We start from the raw sequence: 17,466 nt of genomic DNA on the forward strand, positions 1-17,466 counted from the left end.
AATAAGCATCCAAAGAAGGAGAACTATCTGAAAAAAATTACCAAGAAAAGAAATAATCTGACATAATGTAATCTTTGAAATCTTCAAATGGATGTTGGGGCCCCACAATAATGATTCCACATGGACTGTGACAACACCATTAACCTGACAAACACCACCCAAAGACTGGTTTTGGACTACAAACTGCTCAGGACAATTTCAAGATGGCTAGTTGAGATGATCCAGCTTCACAGACTAATCTAGCTAGGACTTGGCAAGCCCTGCACTTTCCTATTATGCAGAGACTGGACAACAAATGATACAGCTACCTCTCCCAGGACTTGACAATTAACCCAAAATTTTTCTTTTCAGGGTCCCCTAAAGATGCCATCATTCCCCCAGACAGCAGGAAGTAATTTTAAGAATATGACACCCACAGTCCCAAGAGGTGGGATGGGTAGTTTTTGGTCCTTCAATGGGTTATGAATATTTGTCATTGTTTTGGTGGTTGATTACAAGTTGTTACTGGTAATGGTCAGGGAAAAAGCTAAACAAAGGAGATTAGATTGGGAATTCTTGTTTGAAAAAAAAAAAAGAAAAGAAGAAAAAGAAAAAAGACAATATAGATATAAGATAAAAGGTAGATTATTGAATCTACTTTTAAAAAGCAACTACTAGTTTTAATTATTTTACAGTGGATTGGATTCTTGTATATTGTATACATTGATACAAATTCTAGACTATTTTTGTTGGAACATACGGTACATACATTTCTACTCTTGTTCAAGGTATTGTACCTATACAGTTCATTTAACAATGTAATACAAATCGCTAGTCCTTGAAAGTTATTATTACAAACTATTTAGGATAATAAAGAAATGCAGGTTAGCAGTTAGTTACCTATTACAATTGAACTTATAGTCATATTAGGTATGTATTCAAGGTCAAACAGATGTATTTTAGATAGACACTTCAAAGGTCTACAGAATATAGCATTTAAGATGTTTTAATAATGTAGATTCTTTCTTTTGTTTTTAATGACAATGAGACATGTCTGCTCCTGGCAGCACCAATCTACTTCAGAGATGATGGGCATCGATGAAACTCCATATGGAGTTTACTGTCTTTGTCAGAAAAGTTAGCCACTGGGCAAGAAGGTACCCTTGCCTCTACTGCTGACAGTATGCTGTCCAAAATGGACAAGCAAGACACAAATGAAAGGACTACCAGCCAGGCGGTGGTGGCACATGCCTTTAATCCCAGCACTCGGGAAGCAGAGGCAAGTGGATCTCTGTGAAGTCAAGGCCAGCCTGGTCTATAAAGCGAGTTCCAGGACAGGCTCCAAAGCTACACAGAGAAACTCTGTCTTGAAAAAACAAAACAAAACAGACTGCCAATCCTTGCCAAGACAAGGTAGGAAGGCACTTTAGAAAATCCTGCTTCACAGAAAAGTCTGTCAGATATGCTAGGCCTATAGTCCCAACATTGCAGAGGAACCTTGAGTGACTGTCCAGGCAGCCAGTTGTTTCTGACATTTCTCACATTTTTTGGAAGTCGCTTGTTTACATTTCCTGCTTACTCAGTTAACAGTATTTCCTTCTCCAGTCTCTGATGGAGTTGATGACTAGATAGTTATAGTTTTCCTTGTTAACAATTTCAGAAAAGAAACTCACTAAAGAGGTGTAAAGTGTATAAGTTTGAAAAACATCAAAAGGTAGTTTTTGGTTGGTAATACAAGTTAGGATAGAAAGTGAATTAGGTACAACACTTTGGATTCATCAAAATATGATAAATAATAGAATATTTTCTCTGAATTTGTCAATTGTTAATGGGCTAGACATTATTAATGTAATTCTTGACTGACATATTATATATAGTTATTGTACTTTTTGTATATCATTTTTCTTATATTAGTTATAACCTTCTTTTACTATTGTAGACAAAAAAGGGGAAATGTGGTGATATATTTGTAATCTATGAAATAAAGCTTGCCTGAAGATCAGAGGACAGAGCTAGCCACAGAGTTAGTCATACCAGGTCAGGCAGTGGTGTCACACACCTTTAATCCTAGCACTCTGGAGGCAGAGGCAGAGATCTATCTGGATTTCTGTGATTTTAGGCCACACTGGACTACACAAGACTAATCCAGTCTAAAAGAGAAACAGCCAGGCAGTGGTGGCACACACCTTTAACTCTAGCACTTGGGTTCACACACCTTTAATCCCAGCATTAGAAAGGTTGAAACAGGAAGTAATATGGCTGGGCAGAGAAGGGAATATAAGGTGGGAGGAGACAGAAATTCACTCTCGTGCAGATGCTCTGTCAGGCTAAGGAGTCGGTGAGGTAAGAGGTGGTGGCTGTGGCTTGCTCTACTTCTCTTCTCTGATCTTTCGGCTTTCACCCTGACATCTGGCTCTGGGCTTTTATTATAAGACCATTTAGGATTCGTGCAACAGTGTGGCTTTGTTAGAGGAAGCATGTCACTAGGGGTGAGCTTTAGGGTTTCAGAAGCCTAAGCCAGGCCCAGTGGCTCTCTCTCTTTCTGCTGCCTGTGGATCCACATGTAGAGATCACAGCTACTTCTCCAGCACCATGTCTGTCTGCATGCTCCCATGTTCCCCACCATGATGATAATGGACTAAACCTCTGAAACTGTAAGCTGCCATCCCAATTAAATGTTTTCCTTTATAAGAGTTGCTATGGTCATGGTGTCTCTTCACAGTTATAGAACACTGACTAAGACAATAGTTGAAATTGTATTTTCTTAGTTGCTCAGGTAATTTCACTTCACAAAACCAGCATTTTCTGTGAACACATATCTTCTTGAATGTCTCCCTTTTCTCTTATTTTGTTCTATCTCAAGTTAGAAAACTGTTGTGCTTTGCTCCCTTTCCACAGCTCCAGTTCAAGACCAGGGCCATCAAATAAGTGAGCAGGCCCAGTGCCCTTTTCTCTCTAGGACAGTATTTCCCAGCACATAACCAGTGGACTCCTTGCACAAAAAGCACCCAGGAAGCTTTAAAATGCAGACTCTTTTGTTCTTACTTTGAAATAATCTGAGGTCTAAAAAGAAATGTCCTTTTTTATATAACATTCTAGAGACATACACAACTATTCCATCACAGACTTTTTTGGTAGGTAATTGCTTCACTAGAATATTTTGAATTAAGATCCTCAGTGTTTAAAAACTCTTACAAAACAACCAAAATATTGAACACTACAGAAAAACAGGCTACTGCATAAAATGACATTAGCCAAACAAATACAAATAGATAAAACATTAGTTTAACTAATATTTAAGATGAGATGTTAAAGTATTTTATATTTACCAATTTGATTAGTAATCCTGACCAGGTACTGTGTGTCAAATACTGTGCCAGGTGGTTTACATAAATAAGTCTTACAACTCTTTAGTAAAAGAAACTCTAATTGTAATAACTGTTCAAAGTGTTACTTCCTTTTTTCAAATTTAATTTAATTTTTTTTGAGACATGATCTCTCTACATAGCACTGGCTGTCCTGGAATTCACTTTGTAAACCAGACTGGCTTCAAACTCACAGAGATCTACCTGCTTCTGCCTCTGCCTCCCAGGTGCTAGGATCAAAGACATGTACCACCATGCCTCACTTCTTTTATGTTTTGCATGGTCTAATGTATTTCAGGCTGGCCTCGAATTCACTATGCAGTCAAGGATTACACTGAACTTCTGATTATCCTGTTTCTTCCTTTGAAGTGCTGTGATTATAGGTGTATACTACCATGTGGCACTACGGAACAAACCCTGGGATTTGTGCATGCTAAGAAAGTATTCTACCAGCCGGGCGGTGGTGGCGCACGCCTTTAATCCCAGCACTCGGGAGGCAGAGCCAGGCGGATCTCTGTGAGTTCGAGGCCAGCCTGGGCTACCAAGTGAGTCCCAGGAAAGGGGCAAAGCTACACAGAGAAACCCTGTCTCGAAAAACCAAAAAAAAAAAAAAAAAAAAAAAAAAAAAAAAAAAAAAAAAAAAAGAAAGTATTCTACCAACTGAGTTATAACCCTAACCAGGTCTATCTTCTCATAGCTCATCAGAGTCTGAAATAGAATTCAAAACCAACTTATGCTCTATTTTTTGTTGATGTTTTAGAGACAAAGTCTCACTAAATATTCCTGGCTAGCCTGGAGCTCTATGTAGACCACACTGGCCTTGAACTTACAGGATCCTCCTGCCTCTGCCTACTGAGTGCTGCATACTTTATGCTCTTAAATATAACATTATAATAATATATATTCATTATTGGCAAAGATGAAACTCTTACATAAAGCTGAACATGCTCTTTGATATAATCTTTCCAGAGGTTACTTTACAGAATGGATTAAAAACTCTAAGTATGTGATACATTCTAACCCCAAACTCCATTTCTAGAAATTTAACTTAGTGCCAGTGATAGCAAACATGCTAAGCAGCTATCAGATGACAGGCATGGTGTCACATGTTTTCCATGTTTTATCCTATTTAATCTTAAGAGGTAAATACTACTGTTAGCTCCACTGTCCAGAAAATTCTACATAACTTGGCCAAGATCATGCTAACAGTGTTGAAGCTTTAGCCAAACTTAGTCTAAAATGGATATTCTTCAGCACTATGTGGTACCACACAGCAAAGGAATATTTAAAAGCTTAGCAAAAATCAGGGTACCAAGATACACATAATAAGGAATAATTAGAAGCGCTCTAGATATCTCAGAGTGGACAATAACTAAATTTATTATGACACTGCTATATATAAAACAATAATATGTTGACATTAAAAATGAAAAAAAAAATGATATGGTAAGCAGTATAATGTATGCAACTAAATCTTAGAGAGATTAGAAAAATCATGCATATATATATATATATATATATATATATAGAGAGAGAGAGAGAGAGAGAGAGAGAGAATCTATAGAGAAAGAATATATAAGCATGAAGAGGTGCACAGGTGAGCACACACACAAATGATGAAGTGACAGACTGAAATGTTAACAGTGGCTGATGCTGACATCAATGGCCTGCAGACCACACTTTGAGTAGTAGCAAGGAGAGAAAGCATGCTTACAACTGTCCAGATCAGGCTAGGGGTAGCGCATCATTGTTGAGGTGGTAGATCTATAAAATAGGGAATACTTACGAAGCGAAGGGGGTTTTTAATATAGGATTTGAGTTGTCAACAGCAAGGCTTCCAGATTTAAATAGAGAGCTGAACTGGGTCAGGTGATTTCGAAGAATTCCGACAGCGACTTGAGCATGTGGATCAAGACTAACTCTGAATAATGTTGATAAAAAAAACAGGTAACTTTTAGTTTATTCAAACTTAACAAGATACACAAACTATTTTTTTCTAGATTTTTAAAAAATGTTATGTGCCTCTGTGTGTACAAATTGAATGTGTGCAGGTGCCCAGAGAGAGCAGAAGAAGACATCAGATCCTCTGGAACTGGAGGTATAGGTGGTTGTGAGCACCTGACATGGCTGCTGGGAACTGAACCAGGTCCTCTACAATATCAGCAAGCACTCTTAACCGATGAGCCATCGCTCCAGACCCCCCAAAATATTTTCAATATAAGTAAAGTCAACCGTTTGAACTCTAATTAACATACCTGAATATGATAACACTTCCTGGTGATAGATTTTCAAATTCTATTTCCTGAATATATTCATTGGGACCCTTTGTAGAAACTCCAGCTTGTTTGACAATTTTACTTTCATGAAGCTTGAAAAAGATACAGAAAATCCATTCATTAACTAATTTAAATTTCTTAAACTATTAAGCACAGTGAAAACCAGAACCCCAAATACCTGGATGTGCTCTCTGAATTCCACGGTCACATTCGGCATCCCATTGATTGAACTCTCATCTTTTTTATACGGTTTTGTATTCCTCTCAACTGTTCTAGCTTCAAGAACTACTTCTTCAATTTTGCCTGGGAAAATATAAACATTTTAACAAAAACTATTCTAATGTACATTCAAAATTTAGTGTTAGGAGAGAGACTCTTTAAAGATCAAATACTCACATAACAAGAGATGAAATTACCATTTAGTGAACTGGATAATGGGAATGTTCTGAGAATGATCAGGATCAACACAAATCCTGAGACAGTACTGTGTTCTCTAAGAGCTCTTTAAGATAATATGGAGCTGGGAGTGTAGGTCAGTGGTGCAATGCATGCTTGGCACGTGTAACACCCAATACCAAAAATACTAAATAAACAAAAGGAAAACTAAGTAAGACATTAGCAAATATCAGATCACTAAAGCAGGTAATGAATATTTAACCCTAAAATTCTTTAGGTTGACAATTTTTGTTGTTATTTTTTGTTTTTTTTTGAGATAGGGTTTCACTGTGTAGCCCTGGCTATCCCAGAACTCACTCTGTAGACCAGGATGGCCTCTAACTCACAGAAATCTGCCTGTCTCTGCCTCCCAAGTGCTGGGATTAAAGGCGTGTGCCACCACCGTCTAGCTAGGTTGACAATTTTTAAAAGTTGAAGCCATAGATATTTAGCAACTAGCAAGAAATATAGAATATGGGCTGGGCATGGATATGTGAATCTGTAATCCTAGCAACTTAAGGGGCTGAGACAGAACAACATCTCTAAGTCCAGGGCTAGCCTCGTTGGTTTTAGGCTAGCCTGTATGACTATGTTCCTGTCACCTTAAAAAAATACACACACAAATACATAGACACACACACACACACACACACACACACACACACACACACACACACAGAATGGTTTTTTTTTTAGACTTTTCATTCAATTAACAAGCAGTTGCTATTTGTGTAGGAGTATGCTGTGTTATACTACACTATCTAAAATAGTAAGGAGTAAAATGTAGACATCTAGCAAAAAGCCAACCAACAATAAGGGAAGATCTCAGGAACATATAAATGTCAAAGATAGACAGACTATATACTTAGAGATAGTCCTTGAAGGCTATAAATAATCATATATCAGTGGGTAAGAAGACTACATAGAGAATAATAAAAATATCTACTTGGCTGAATGCCAGACTGACGGAAGGCTTAGTTAGGATGGTTGATGAGGATGGATTATGAGCAGTCTTAATATTTGCCTTTTAAATACATACACGTGTATATATGCGTATATAGTATGTGTATAGATGTTATGCACATGTAAAAACAGATACACAGACACATATGTTATCCACAGTATAAGGAAACACATGTTAATATATATTAGGAAAAAAAGGGATACATTAAAATGCAAACAAAAGTATTTCACAACTCAAACAATGTTAATGCTCAGGAATATTCTTGTCTAGATTTTGTTCCATGCAGTGAAATTGCCTCCATCTAAGTTCTTTTCTGAACCAAGTTTATATGTCATATATGACATATGAAGACAATGTGCTAATGTAACTTCGTGATGTAATTCCACCAGTGCGTGGGTTAGATTACCAGGGATGCACATTTGAGGCACTTCTTTGCTGTAAAATGACGTCTTGGGATTCCTAAAAGCAGTCCTGGACACAGCGACAACCGACTGGTGGATGCTCGGTGAGTGCCTTGTGACCGCCACTATGTCTTCGTCCACTTGGTCCACGTACACCTGAGAAGTGGGGGAAACTGGCTCAGCGCTGCGTCTGGAAACAAGGGCTCAGTCCAGAAGGTCTTCCTTTGAAATGCAAAGTCCAGAGGGCAATTTTTAAAATTTCATTTCTTACTTGAATGAAACCCTTGGCTCCCAGCTCTTGATGGAGTCTATTGATGGCACATCTGGCTGCAATGATCCCACTCTGGACATTAACATCTCCTGCATTTGACGGCGACGCCCCAGCATTCCATTTAGTATAAAATCGTTCTTCAGCAACCACTGAGATCTGAAGAGGTAAAGCTTGGTCACATGTGCATGCTAATTACAATGAAAACGTGGATAAAAATGACCAGTGCTGCTGGCCATGTGGATTCAACACACCTGATGGGGCACTAGCTCATCATAGCCTCTTGTACTTCCACTAGCACAACACGCCATGGAGACAATCGTGGTACTTGGAAGAGCATCGTAGGCTGATCTGTGCTAGAAAAGAAAGCAGAAACTCACGTTCCTTCAAATGCCAAGTGACATGCACACTCCATCAGCCAAGAACAAGTATAGACACACTTTGGAAGGCATGTGATTTGTTTCAAAACAACAAAACACTTTAAAATCAAGGCATTTCAACCACTGAAAAAGTATGTGGATATCACTGCCATCAAGCACCAGACGGCTAAATATTGAAACATTTAGCAACACTAGGCAGTACAAGAAACAGGTTGATGCTTACCACAATTGGACACTCATTGTCGTGGGTAATGTCCATAAACAGGGCATGCGCAATAGCTGGCATCAGAGGCCTCAAAGAGGGCTGCACAAAGGATCCGACAGGTTCCCCTCCGTATCGGTAAACTAATCTGCCCTCCTCATGACTGTTATACGCGCTCATGGCCTCTGCAGACAGAACAGAGCAGTTTACTAACCCTGTTCCTCACAATGTCCAAGAGAAGGTTAGATTCTGATCATGACTGACTTCCAAGGCATATCAACGTTATTAAAAGTGGGGTTAAGTCATTAAGCAAATGTCACCAACTCCAAGTGACCAACACTTAACTACAATTTAACTGGAGAAACAACTTGAGTAGAAAAAAAGGATCAATAGCTGTTCACTGGGATGCTGATTATATTAAATCTATGGGGAAAATATCTAAAAAATGCATCATATAGTAGTAGGTTAAAACAGATTTGTGTATTTTCAAAATATACAAACACGGTTCTGTTTTTGAGTCAGTAACCTACCACACCTACCTCTCTCCCTTTCTCCCTCACCCTTTCAAATCAATTAATTACTTTTGTGGACATATTGTGTGTGCACAGGTGCCACCATATGTGTACAAGTCAGAGGACAACTTTCAGGAGTCTGCTGTCTCCTTCCACCATGTGGGCTCTGGGGACCTAACTCAGGTCACCTGGCTTGGGGACAAGCATTTTTACTCACTGAGTCATCTCACCAGCTTTCTTTCCTTTTATTTTTTGAGACAGGATCTCAAAAAAAATGTATCCTAGGCTAGTCTGGAACTTAAGTAGCCCAAGCTGGCCCTAAACATGTGATCTTCTTGCCTTAGTCTCCTAAGTGGTGAGATTACAGGTATAAACTATCATACCTGGCCTCACTGGTCTTTCTGTTTGAAATTATCTTAGTACAAACTAGAAATTTTACCTGTTAAAAGGAAACTCAGTTATATTAGGTATTACATAAAGGGTTATTACATGCCTTGTCATCCACTTAAATAAAAGCAAAGCATCTCATTGTTGCTGTGGATCAATCCTCTTATACACTGTAAAGATTTCTCACTCGAATGCTGATTGGCCAATAGCCACGTAGGAAAGTATAGGCGGGGCAACCATACTAAAGATGATGGAAAGGAGAAGGGCTGAGTCAGGAGTTGCCAGCCAGATGCAGAGGGAACAGAAGATGAACATGCCATGCTAATAAAGATACCGCAATGTGGCAAAGCATAAATAGAAATATGGGTTAACTTAAAATGTAGGAGCTAATAAGTAATAAGCCTGACCTATTGGCTGAGCATTTATAATTAATATAAGCTTCTGTGTGGTAATTTGGGAAGTGGATGCTGGGTATTTGGGAACAGGCAGTCAGGACAGGAAATATCCCTTTACATATGGCGCTCCAACTCGTGGCCAAAATTTCCACATAAAACCCGACAAAGCTTAAAAAAGGATTCCAAACACATAAAAATAGAGTCAAATTTGATTTCTTGGTAACTGCTTTTTCTCCGGTGGGCTCTGTTTGCTGAGAGTGAATAGAGGCATGGCTCCTTTAAGAGATGGTTTCCTGACTCAGCATTAGCAGCAAAAACCATGCAGTTCTTTTAAGAGGTCCTACTACCAAACGCTTAAATGGTATTTGTGAGTAGTGGGTGGCATACTACTTGGTGACAGTGTGAATCCAGAAACTTCTCAGAGCTGGGGCAATAAACATGGCTTGCTGGTACCTCCACGGTGAAGCTAGGCTCTCAGAACCAAAGAATGGGGCGGAGCCAGCCACTACAGCCATCACTTTGGTCCTAGCCATGCCTCTTAGCAGTTTAAAGATTCATGTGATCAGCAAAAGACAGAGATATGCAGTAAAGAAAGATTAAGACAAAAAACCAAAAAACAACAAAACCTCTAAACGATTTATAGTGTGTTTAAAAATATATATATAGGCTTGGGAAAGAAAAGAAAAAGGGTAGAAAAAGGCCTTAAAAAAGAAATAGAGTAATAAAAAAAATATAATAAGCCATGTAAAGATGGAAAACAAACATAGAGAGTCTGGATTATGTATATTAATGTGCTGTCTTTAAAATTTTTGGCTGCTAAAATAAAAAATTTTTGGCTGCTAAGAGACCTTCGATTATGGAAATTGGTAGATTAAATCAACCTATATATTTTAAAAATATCTTGAATTCAAAATTTAAGTCAAAAGATGTGTTACTCTTGGAAAGAGGTTCTGCTTTTATTTCTACAAGAGAGGCTCTGGATTCATTCTGGGTTAAGAAACATCAGGTCTGATAAAGAAAGACCCCCTGAAAAATCTCTGATGGGAACTGATGGCCCAGATGATCCATCATTTCAGAGCACCTCTGTTGCAGTTTCCTCTGAGTTCTGCATCCAGAACAGCTTCAAGGCTGCTGGCTGAGATGATCCAGCCTCACAGATGACACTAGTCAAGACTTAACCATTATCCTAAATTTTCTCAGGGTCCCTCAAAGATTATCAGCACACCCAATCAGCAGAAGTAGTCTAAAGAACTACACCCGCATTCCAAAATATTGGTTACAAATGTTTTTCATTGTTTAGGGGGTTGGTTACAAGTTGTTATTGGTAATGGTCAGGAAAAAAGCTGAACAAAGGAGATTAGATTCAGTGATCTCATTCTAAAAAGAAAAAAGGGGGGATATAGAAATGATAGGATAAAAGGGTAGATTATTGAATCTACTTTAATGCATAAAAAAGCTATTAATCTCAGAATATTTTACATTGGAATGGATTTTAGTTTATTGTTCCAAATTTAAAGTTAATTTTGTTATACTGTATGTATATTTCTACTCTAGTTTAGGGTATTACGCAGCTCATTTAAAAATGTAATATATAATTAAGAAATATAGATTAATGGTCATCTATAATAGTCAAACTTAGAGTCATGTTAGGTATGTTTTCAAGGTCATACACATATATTTAGATAGATGATCTTCAAACACTTCAAAGACTTACAGAATATGGAATTTAATATGTTTAATAACCTAAGGCCTTTCACGACAGTGAGACATGTCTGCTCCTGGCAGCAACAATCTACTTCAGAGAAGATGATTGGCATCAAAGAACTTCATACGGAGTTTGTTCTCTTTATGGGAAAAGCTAGCCATATGGGCAAAGAAACTGGCCATGCCTCAACTGCTGACAGTTATTGTTCAAACTGGACAGAAGGACACACAAGAAAGTGACTGCAGAACTTTGCCAAGACAAGGTAGGACAGTGCTTCAGAATTCCCTGTTTCACAGTAAAGTCTGTAAGATATGCTAGGTCTGTAGGCCAAAGAGGATGACCCAATGTTACAGAGGAACCTTGGGTGACTGTCCAGGCAGACTGATGTCCCTGTCATTATGTAACATTTCACCCTTCTGGGGTCTTTGATGGAGTTGAATACTGAATGGTTATAATTATAGTTTTTCTTAGTTATATAGATACAAAAATTTAGGCTCACCAAGAAAACATAATTAGGTATTTTCTCTAATTTTGCCAAATACAGATAGACTGGATAGTGTAACTGTAATTCTTACTTGATAACCGTTTTTGTTGTATATAATCTTACATAATTTTTATAATCTATGTTAAAGTTAAAATCTTCTTTTTAATTAGACAAAAGGGGGAAATGCTATGGAACAATCCTCTTGTACACTATAAAGATTTGTCACTTGAATTGGTTTAATAAAATGCTAACTGGCCAGCAGGAAGTATAGGCAGGGCAACCAAACTAATGATGATGTGAAGGAAATGGGCAGAGTCAGGAGTCACCAGCCAGACACAGAGGGAGTAGATGAACGTGCCATGCTAATAAAGGTACCACCATGTAGCAAAGCATAAATAGAAATATGGGTTAACTTAAAATATAAGAGCTAGTTAGTAATAAGCCTGAGCTATCAGGCGGACATTTATAATTAATATAAGCTTCTGTATGGTAATTTGGGAAGAGGTTACTGGGTATTGGGGAACAGGCGGTTGAGATAGGAAACATCCATTTACAATCTCAGACAGGAAATGGACTTCAGTGAGCCTACCTCTTATTAAGGAACTGATGCCCAGTCTAGTAACAAAGATATTGTCCAGCTCTTCGCTTCCTGTGAACAGCTCAGCCACTACATAAAGATTGGGCTGTAATTTTCTAGCAGCATCCAGCATGTACTGCAAAAAGCATAGTCACAAATGTAAAAGAAAGAAGAGAGCAGGACAGAGAGGGAAGGAGGGACAAGACTAGGTGTGGATTTGACATGAAATAGGTACAAGGGAACACAAAAGGAAGTACCAAATAAAGTTTGACGTGCACATGAGAGACAACATGAAAGATCAGCACCCGTGGGGGCCCGAGGGTTTACAGAGAACAACAGTGAAAAGAAGATTAGGTTTGTAGACAAGATTAGGGACAGAGGAGAAGGAAAGAGAAAAAAAAAGAAAATGTTAGTGTCATTAAAACACAGCCTGTGACACTGCAATTCTGCCAGACTTCCCCTGTTTTTATTTGTTCTTAATACCTCTAATAAGATTATTAATCTCTGGGGGGCTAATTAAGTCAGAACTGATAGTTATATCTGATGGTGAATTATTCAGTAAAGGTTAGGCTAAACTCATCCTGTAGATGACAACAAATGCCAGCACCTTACCACTTCTACATATGCGTGTGCCTGTGTGTGTGTGTAATGCATATGTAACATTGGTGCTACTGATTTATCAGAGAAACAGATAATAGTGGTTAATAATCAGATTGTTATCAATTTTTTTTGAAGGAATTCTTACACAGAGGTAGTAAAATACCTGCAATTTTATTAGCTAAGAAGTAGAATTCTAGAGAACTTTGCCATTTAAATTTAATTTGCTATATAACATTATAGCAATGTTACAAATATGGCTTTTTTACTGTTGCTAAAAGCACAGCTGAAAAAGACTCTCTGCTTCAAATTTTTAGAGGTAAATAATGTTCTACCGGCCTGGTTAATGTTTCCTATCAAATCCCTCCCATTAAAACCATCTGGAATCACAAAAACACATACACATACCACACAGAGAGAAAATGTGAACTAAATAAGTTAATGTGTTTTTTATATAAGCACTTTTTCTTTTCATTTTTTGAGACAGGGTCTCTCTATGTAGCCCTGGTTGTCCTGGAACTCACTCTGTAGACCAGGCTGGGCCTCAAACTCACAGAGATCACCTGCCTCTGTTTCAAACTCACAGAAATCACCTGCCTCTGCCTCAAACTCACAGAGATCACCTGCCTCTGCCTTCTAGTGCTGGGATTAAAGGTATGAGCCACTAAACCCGGCTAATAAGTACATATTTTCATGAACCGTCACTTTAAAAACTACTAAATTTATCTTTATAAGAGGTAGAGTAAATACTGACATTGCTCAAAAGCCCAAAGAACAGATTACAGTTAGCGTTCATTTATGTTTCTAAAGGTGACTGATTAAAATTGAATTAATGAGGCTTAAATTAGCTTTAATAAGCCACAGTGTTAGTGTTTAAATGTCCATTATAAGGGCTAGGGATTATAGCTCAGAACAGAACACAGTACTGCAATATGCAATGCCCAAGTACCCCTAAAATGAAAACAAAAGCCTAAGTTGAATAATCACTATAATGTATAATACGCTATTCAACTTTACATTTATAATATATATTGGAAACAACCTAAAAGACACCTTAATATTTTATATATTGTCAATAAAGTTATCATGCATATTATTACATAAAATTATGATATTTTTTCTAAATTTAAAAACTAACTTACTAAACATTTTATAGCCTAGTATTCTATAACAGTTATATCAAAAGATTGTTAGAAGCTGGGCATGGTGGTGCACATCTTTAATCTCAGCACTACGGAGGCAGAGGCAGGTGGATCACTGAGTTCGAGGCCAGTCTGACCTACAGAACCAGTCCCAGGACAACCAGGGTTACACAGTGAAATCCTGTCTCAGAAATCAAAAACAAAACCAGGTTGTTAGAATTAGATAAGCTGTCATATGTGTCAAATATTACTACTAAATCAACAGCAGTGTACAAGAGCAGACTAGACCTGTGTGGCAGGAACTTCACGAAGCTACCAGATGTCACTGTTATTTCTTTTGTCAAGGAAAAGGAGTTGTTCGTACCTCAGCCACGTGAAGAGGTGTGGAGTGGCAGTTGTCAAGACGCACTCCCTGGAAGTAAGTGGCAGTTATCTCAGTGTATTTCTTCATGTGTGCCCACAGATAAGGACAGTCCTCTGGCTTATTCCCATAGCGCAATTTAACACTGTCACCCCAGCAAATCAATTCTCTCCTTAAATAAACCTCTGAGCCTGTAAAAGAACAATTGCCTTCAGTGGTGCATGAAATTGGATGACAACAATTATCCCAAGGAAACAATGCTGTTTTCAAACTGTTATTTCTTCCATAAATGATATTCTGGCTAAATTTAAAAAATTAATTATGATTTTTATCTTATGCGTATGGTGTTTTGCCTGCATGTATGTCTGTATACCATGTATGTGCTTGGTGCTCTCAGGGGCCAGAAGAGGGTGGTTGATTATCTGGAACTGGAGCTGCTCTAAACTGGTGAGCCATTTCTCCAGTCTCCTGGATAAAATTACATCTAAAATGAGGATGAGAACATAGCTCAGGTATATAGCACTTATGTGTGTAAAAGGCATTGGTTTGAACTCCCAACACTTTGGGGGGAAAAAGTAAACTGGCATAGGATGAAGTTTCAAGACATCAATTTTAGCTCCTAACTATTCTGTAAAAAGTTCTAGCTTTAGAGTCAGTCCCCTCTTTTTTTTTTTTTTTTTTTTTTTGGTTTTTCGAGACAGGGTTTCTCTGTGTAGCTTTGCGCCTTTCCTAGAACTCGCTTTGGAGACCAGGCTGGCCTCGAACTCACAGAGATCCGCCTGGCTCTGCCTCCCGAGTGCTGGGATTAAAGGCGTGCGCCACCACCACCCAGCTGAGTCAGTCCCCTCTTAAGATGTAAGCTCAATATACAAAGTTCAAGCTCTTTCTTAAGGAGAAACATTTACAGTGATATCATTCTGTTTTTAAAACGTTAGTTCTTGTTTTGAGAGAGGACTTTGAGCAAGTTCCTGGCACTCACTCTATAGACCAGGCTGGCCTCGAACTCACACAGATCCTCCTCCCCAGAGTTAGCACTAAAGGTGCACAACACCATGCCCCAAAGTTTTACACAAATTTTTAAAGCTCCAGCTCTACCCTTAAATTCTCCTCACCACCCCTTTTAGCAACAGGTATATTAAAACCATGGTATACAGCAGAATGGCTTTTTTCCTTTAGACTTACCAGAAAAGGGAGGACAGAAAAACCTTAACTCAAAACTATATTCTTTAAAAATAAATACAATTTTTAAATTAACTGTAATGTTACTAAAATAAAGTCTTAGCCCTGGAATTCTGGGGGAGAAAAATACAGCAATGGGTTTCCTCCAGTGAAGAAGTTTTAGAGAAGACTCTAAGAGTGAGGAGGAAGGACTCTGAGGATAACTGTCTCTAGCTTGCCTTTACAGTTAACTTCCCTGGCCAATAAGTGAAAATATCTTACAACAATGTAGTCTAACAAAAGCGGTTTCTAACTTATTTTTTAAAATGTAGTGGAGGGGCAGAAGAGATGACTCAGTGGTTAAGAGTCCTGGCTACTATTCCAGAGGACCTGGGTTCTTCTCCCAGCAACCACGTGGTGGCTTACGACTATCTATAAATTCAATCCCAGGGTACCTGACCGCCTCTGTGGGCATTGCATGCATGTGTTACACATACATATGTACATGCAGGCAAAACATCTACACACATTAAAAAAAAAGCAATAGAATATTCTGCTTAAACTGAATCCTAAGTAGACAGACGCTATATGAAACAGACACATAACAGTTAGTTTGAGAAAATGAGAGGCGAGGGTGAAGGAGACAGGTTCGCTCTCAAACTGATGCATTTCTGATACCTCTAGTCAAACAGTTTAAAAATCAAGAACCTACTGTAAAAACAAAAACAACCAATAAAACAGATCCCAGTTTGAGCCTTCCACAAGCTCGTTTCCTATCTAGAGAGAAGCGAAAAGTCAGGGACCTGGCTCAGCGAAGTTGCGAAGGGGATCATCGCCCATCACCCATCCATTGTGTGCCATCAGGAAGCAAGCTTTATCTGGGAGGTGCATCATGGACTCTTCTGTGGATAAGGCCATTTCTTCAAAGGGGAAAGTAAAATACCTAGGGAGAGAGAATTAAAAGAAGGTCCACACAAAGAAACTCCATGAAGAGAATGAGAAGGAGCAACATTAAAAACTTGAAGAACTAAAATGAAAAAAATTGAAGAATAGCTAACATTAAATAACCTTCACAACTTTGTAGAATTATAGGGAAACCACTGAGGATTTCCTACCCTTTAGCTGCCTAACATACACTGTGTGCTTTATAAAAAGTTGATTAATTTTATTTTGTAGATGAGTATTTTGCCTGAACATACTGAGTGCCCTGTGTGTAGTTTGGTGGCCGTGGGGCCAGAAGAGGACAACGCATTCCGCGGAACTGGAGTTATGGGTGGTTCCACCAAGCAGAAGCTGGGAACTGAACCCAGGTCCTCCGCAGGAGCAGCAAGTGCTCTTACTTGCCGAGCCATCCTTCTAGCCCCGATGCTGCAGGTTTTATGTAAGGAGTGAGGTGCTTGCTCTCTCCGACTAGCACTGAATTTACTACTGCCGAGTGCTATCCGTACAGTGTTTCCAAAAGTTCATGCACTGGAACCTTAACTCCTTTGCCCCTCCCCTTCTTTAGACAAAGCCTCACTTTCCAGCACAGGGACCCTGAGCTTGGACTTCTCCCATCTCTGCTTCCATACTGTGGGATTAGACATGTGCTACCACACCAGGTGTGGAGCCTTAATTCCTTAGCGTGGTAGTGCTGGGAGATGACGCCCAGTGACAGGTGTCCTGGTTCTGGGCAGGACACCCTCGTGAGTGGATTAACATCCTTCTCTTCTGGGTGAGTTCTTGCATAGTTATCATGATGGTGGGTTTCAGAAGTCACCTTATGTTTTGCATCTTCCATCTACACTCACTTGCCTGTCATCTTCCTGCCATGAATGGAGACAGCCCAAAGCCCTAGCCAGAAAGTGAGCAGATACTACTGCCACGTTCTTAGACTTC

The 17,466-nt window shown here is 38.8% G+C and overlaps 1 protein-coding gene across 1 annotated transcript in view; it reads right to left on the minus strand.

The window, feature by feature from the left end:
- The window catches only part of Agl (amylo-alpha-1, 6-glucosidase, 4-alpha-glucanotransferase), a 72,745-nt gene that overhangs the window by 30,985 nt on the left and 24,294 nt on the right, over positions 1 to 17,466 (minus strand). The window contains exons 11-20 of the mRNA XM_052730741.1: positions 16,392 to 16,531; positions 14,434 to 14,621; positions 12,343 to 12,466; positions 8,292 to 8,455; positions 7,943 to 8,044; positions 7,692 to 7,847; positions 7,426 to 7,576; positions 5,799 to 5,923; positions 5,600 to 5,712; positions 5,131 to 5,265 (exon numbers count right to left, since the gene is read on the minus strand). Of these exons, the coding sequence (XP_052586701.1) occupies positions 5,131 to 5,265; positions 5,600 to 5,712; positions 5,799 to 5,923; positions 7,426 to 7,576; positions 7,692 to 7,847; positions 7,943 to 8,044; positions 8,292 to 8,455; positions 12,343 to 12,466; positions 14,434 to 14,621; positions 16,392 to 16,531 (1,398 nt within the window). The remainder of the gene's footprint in view (positions 1 to 5,130; positions 5,266 to 5,599; positions 5,713 to 5,798; positions 5,924 to 7,425; positions 7,577 to 7,691; positions 7,848 to 7,942; positions 8,045 to 8,291; positions 8,456 to 12,342; positions 12,467 to 14,433; positions 14,622 to 16,391; positions 16,532 to 17,466) is intronic.

Source organism: Peromyscus californicus, unplaced genomic scaffold (genome assembly GCF_007827085.1).
Source record: "Peromyscus californicus insignis strain IS unplaced genomic scaffold, ASM782708v3 Scaffold_9__1_contigs__length_137607984, whole genome shotgun sequence".
Lineage (NCBI taxonomy): Eukaryota > Metazoa > Chordata > Mammalia > Rodentia > Cricetidae > Peromyscus > Peromyscus californicus.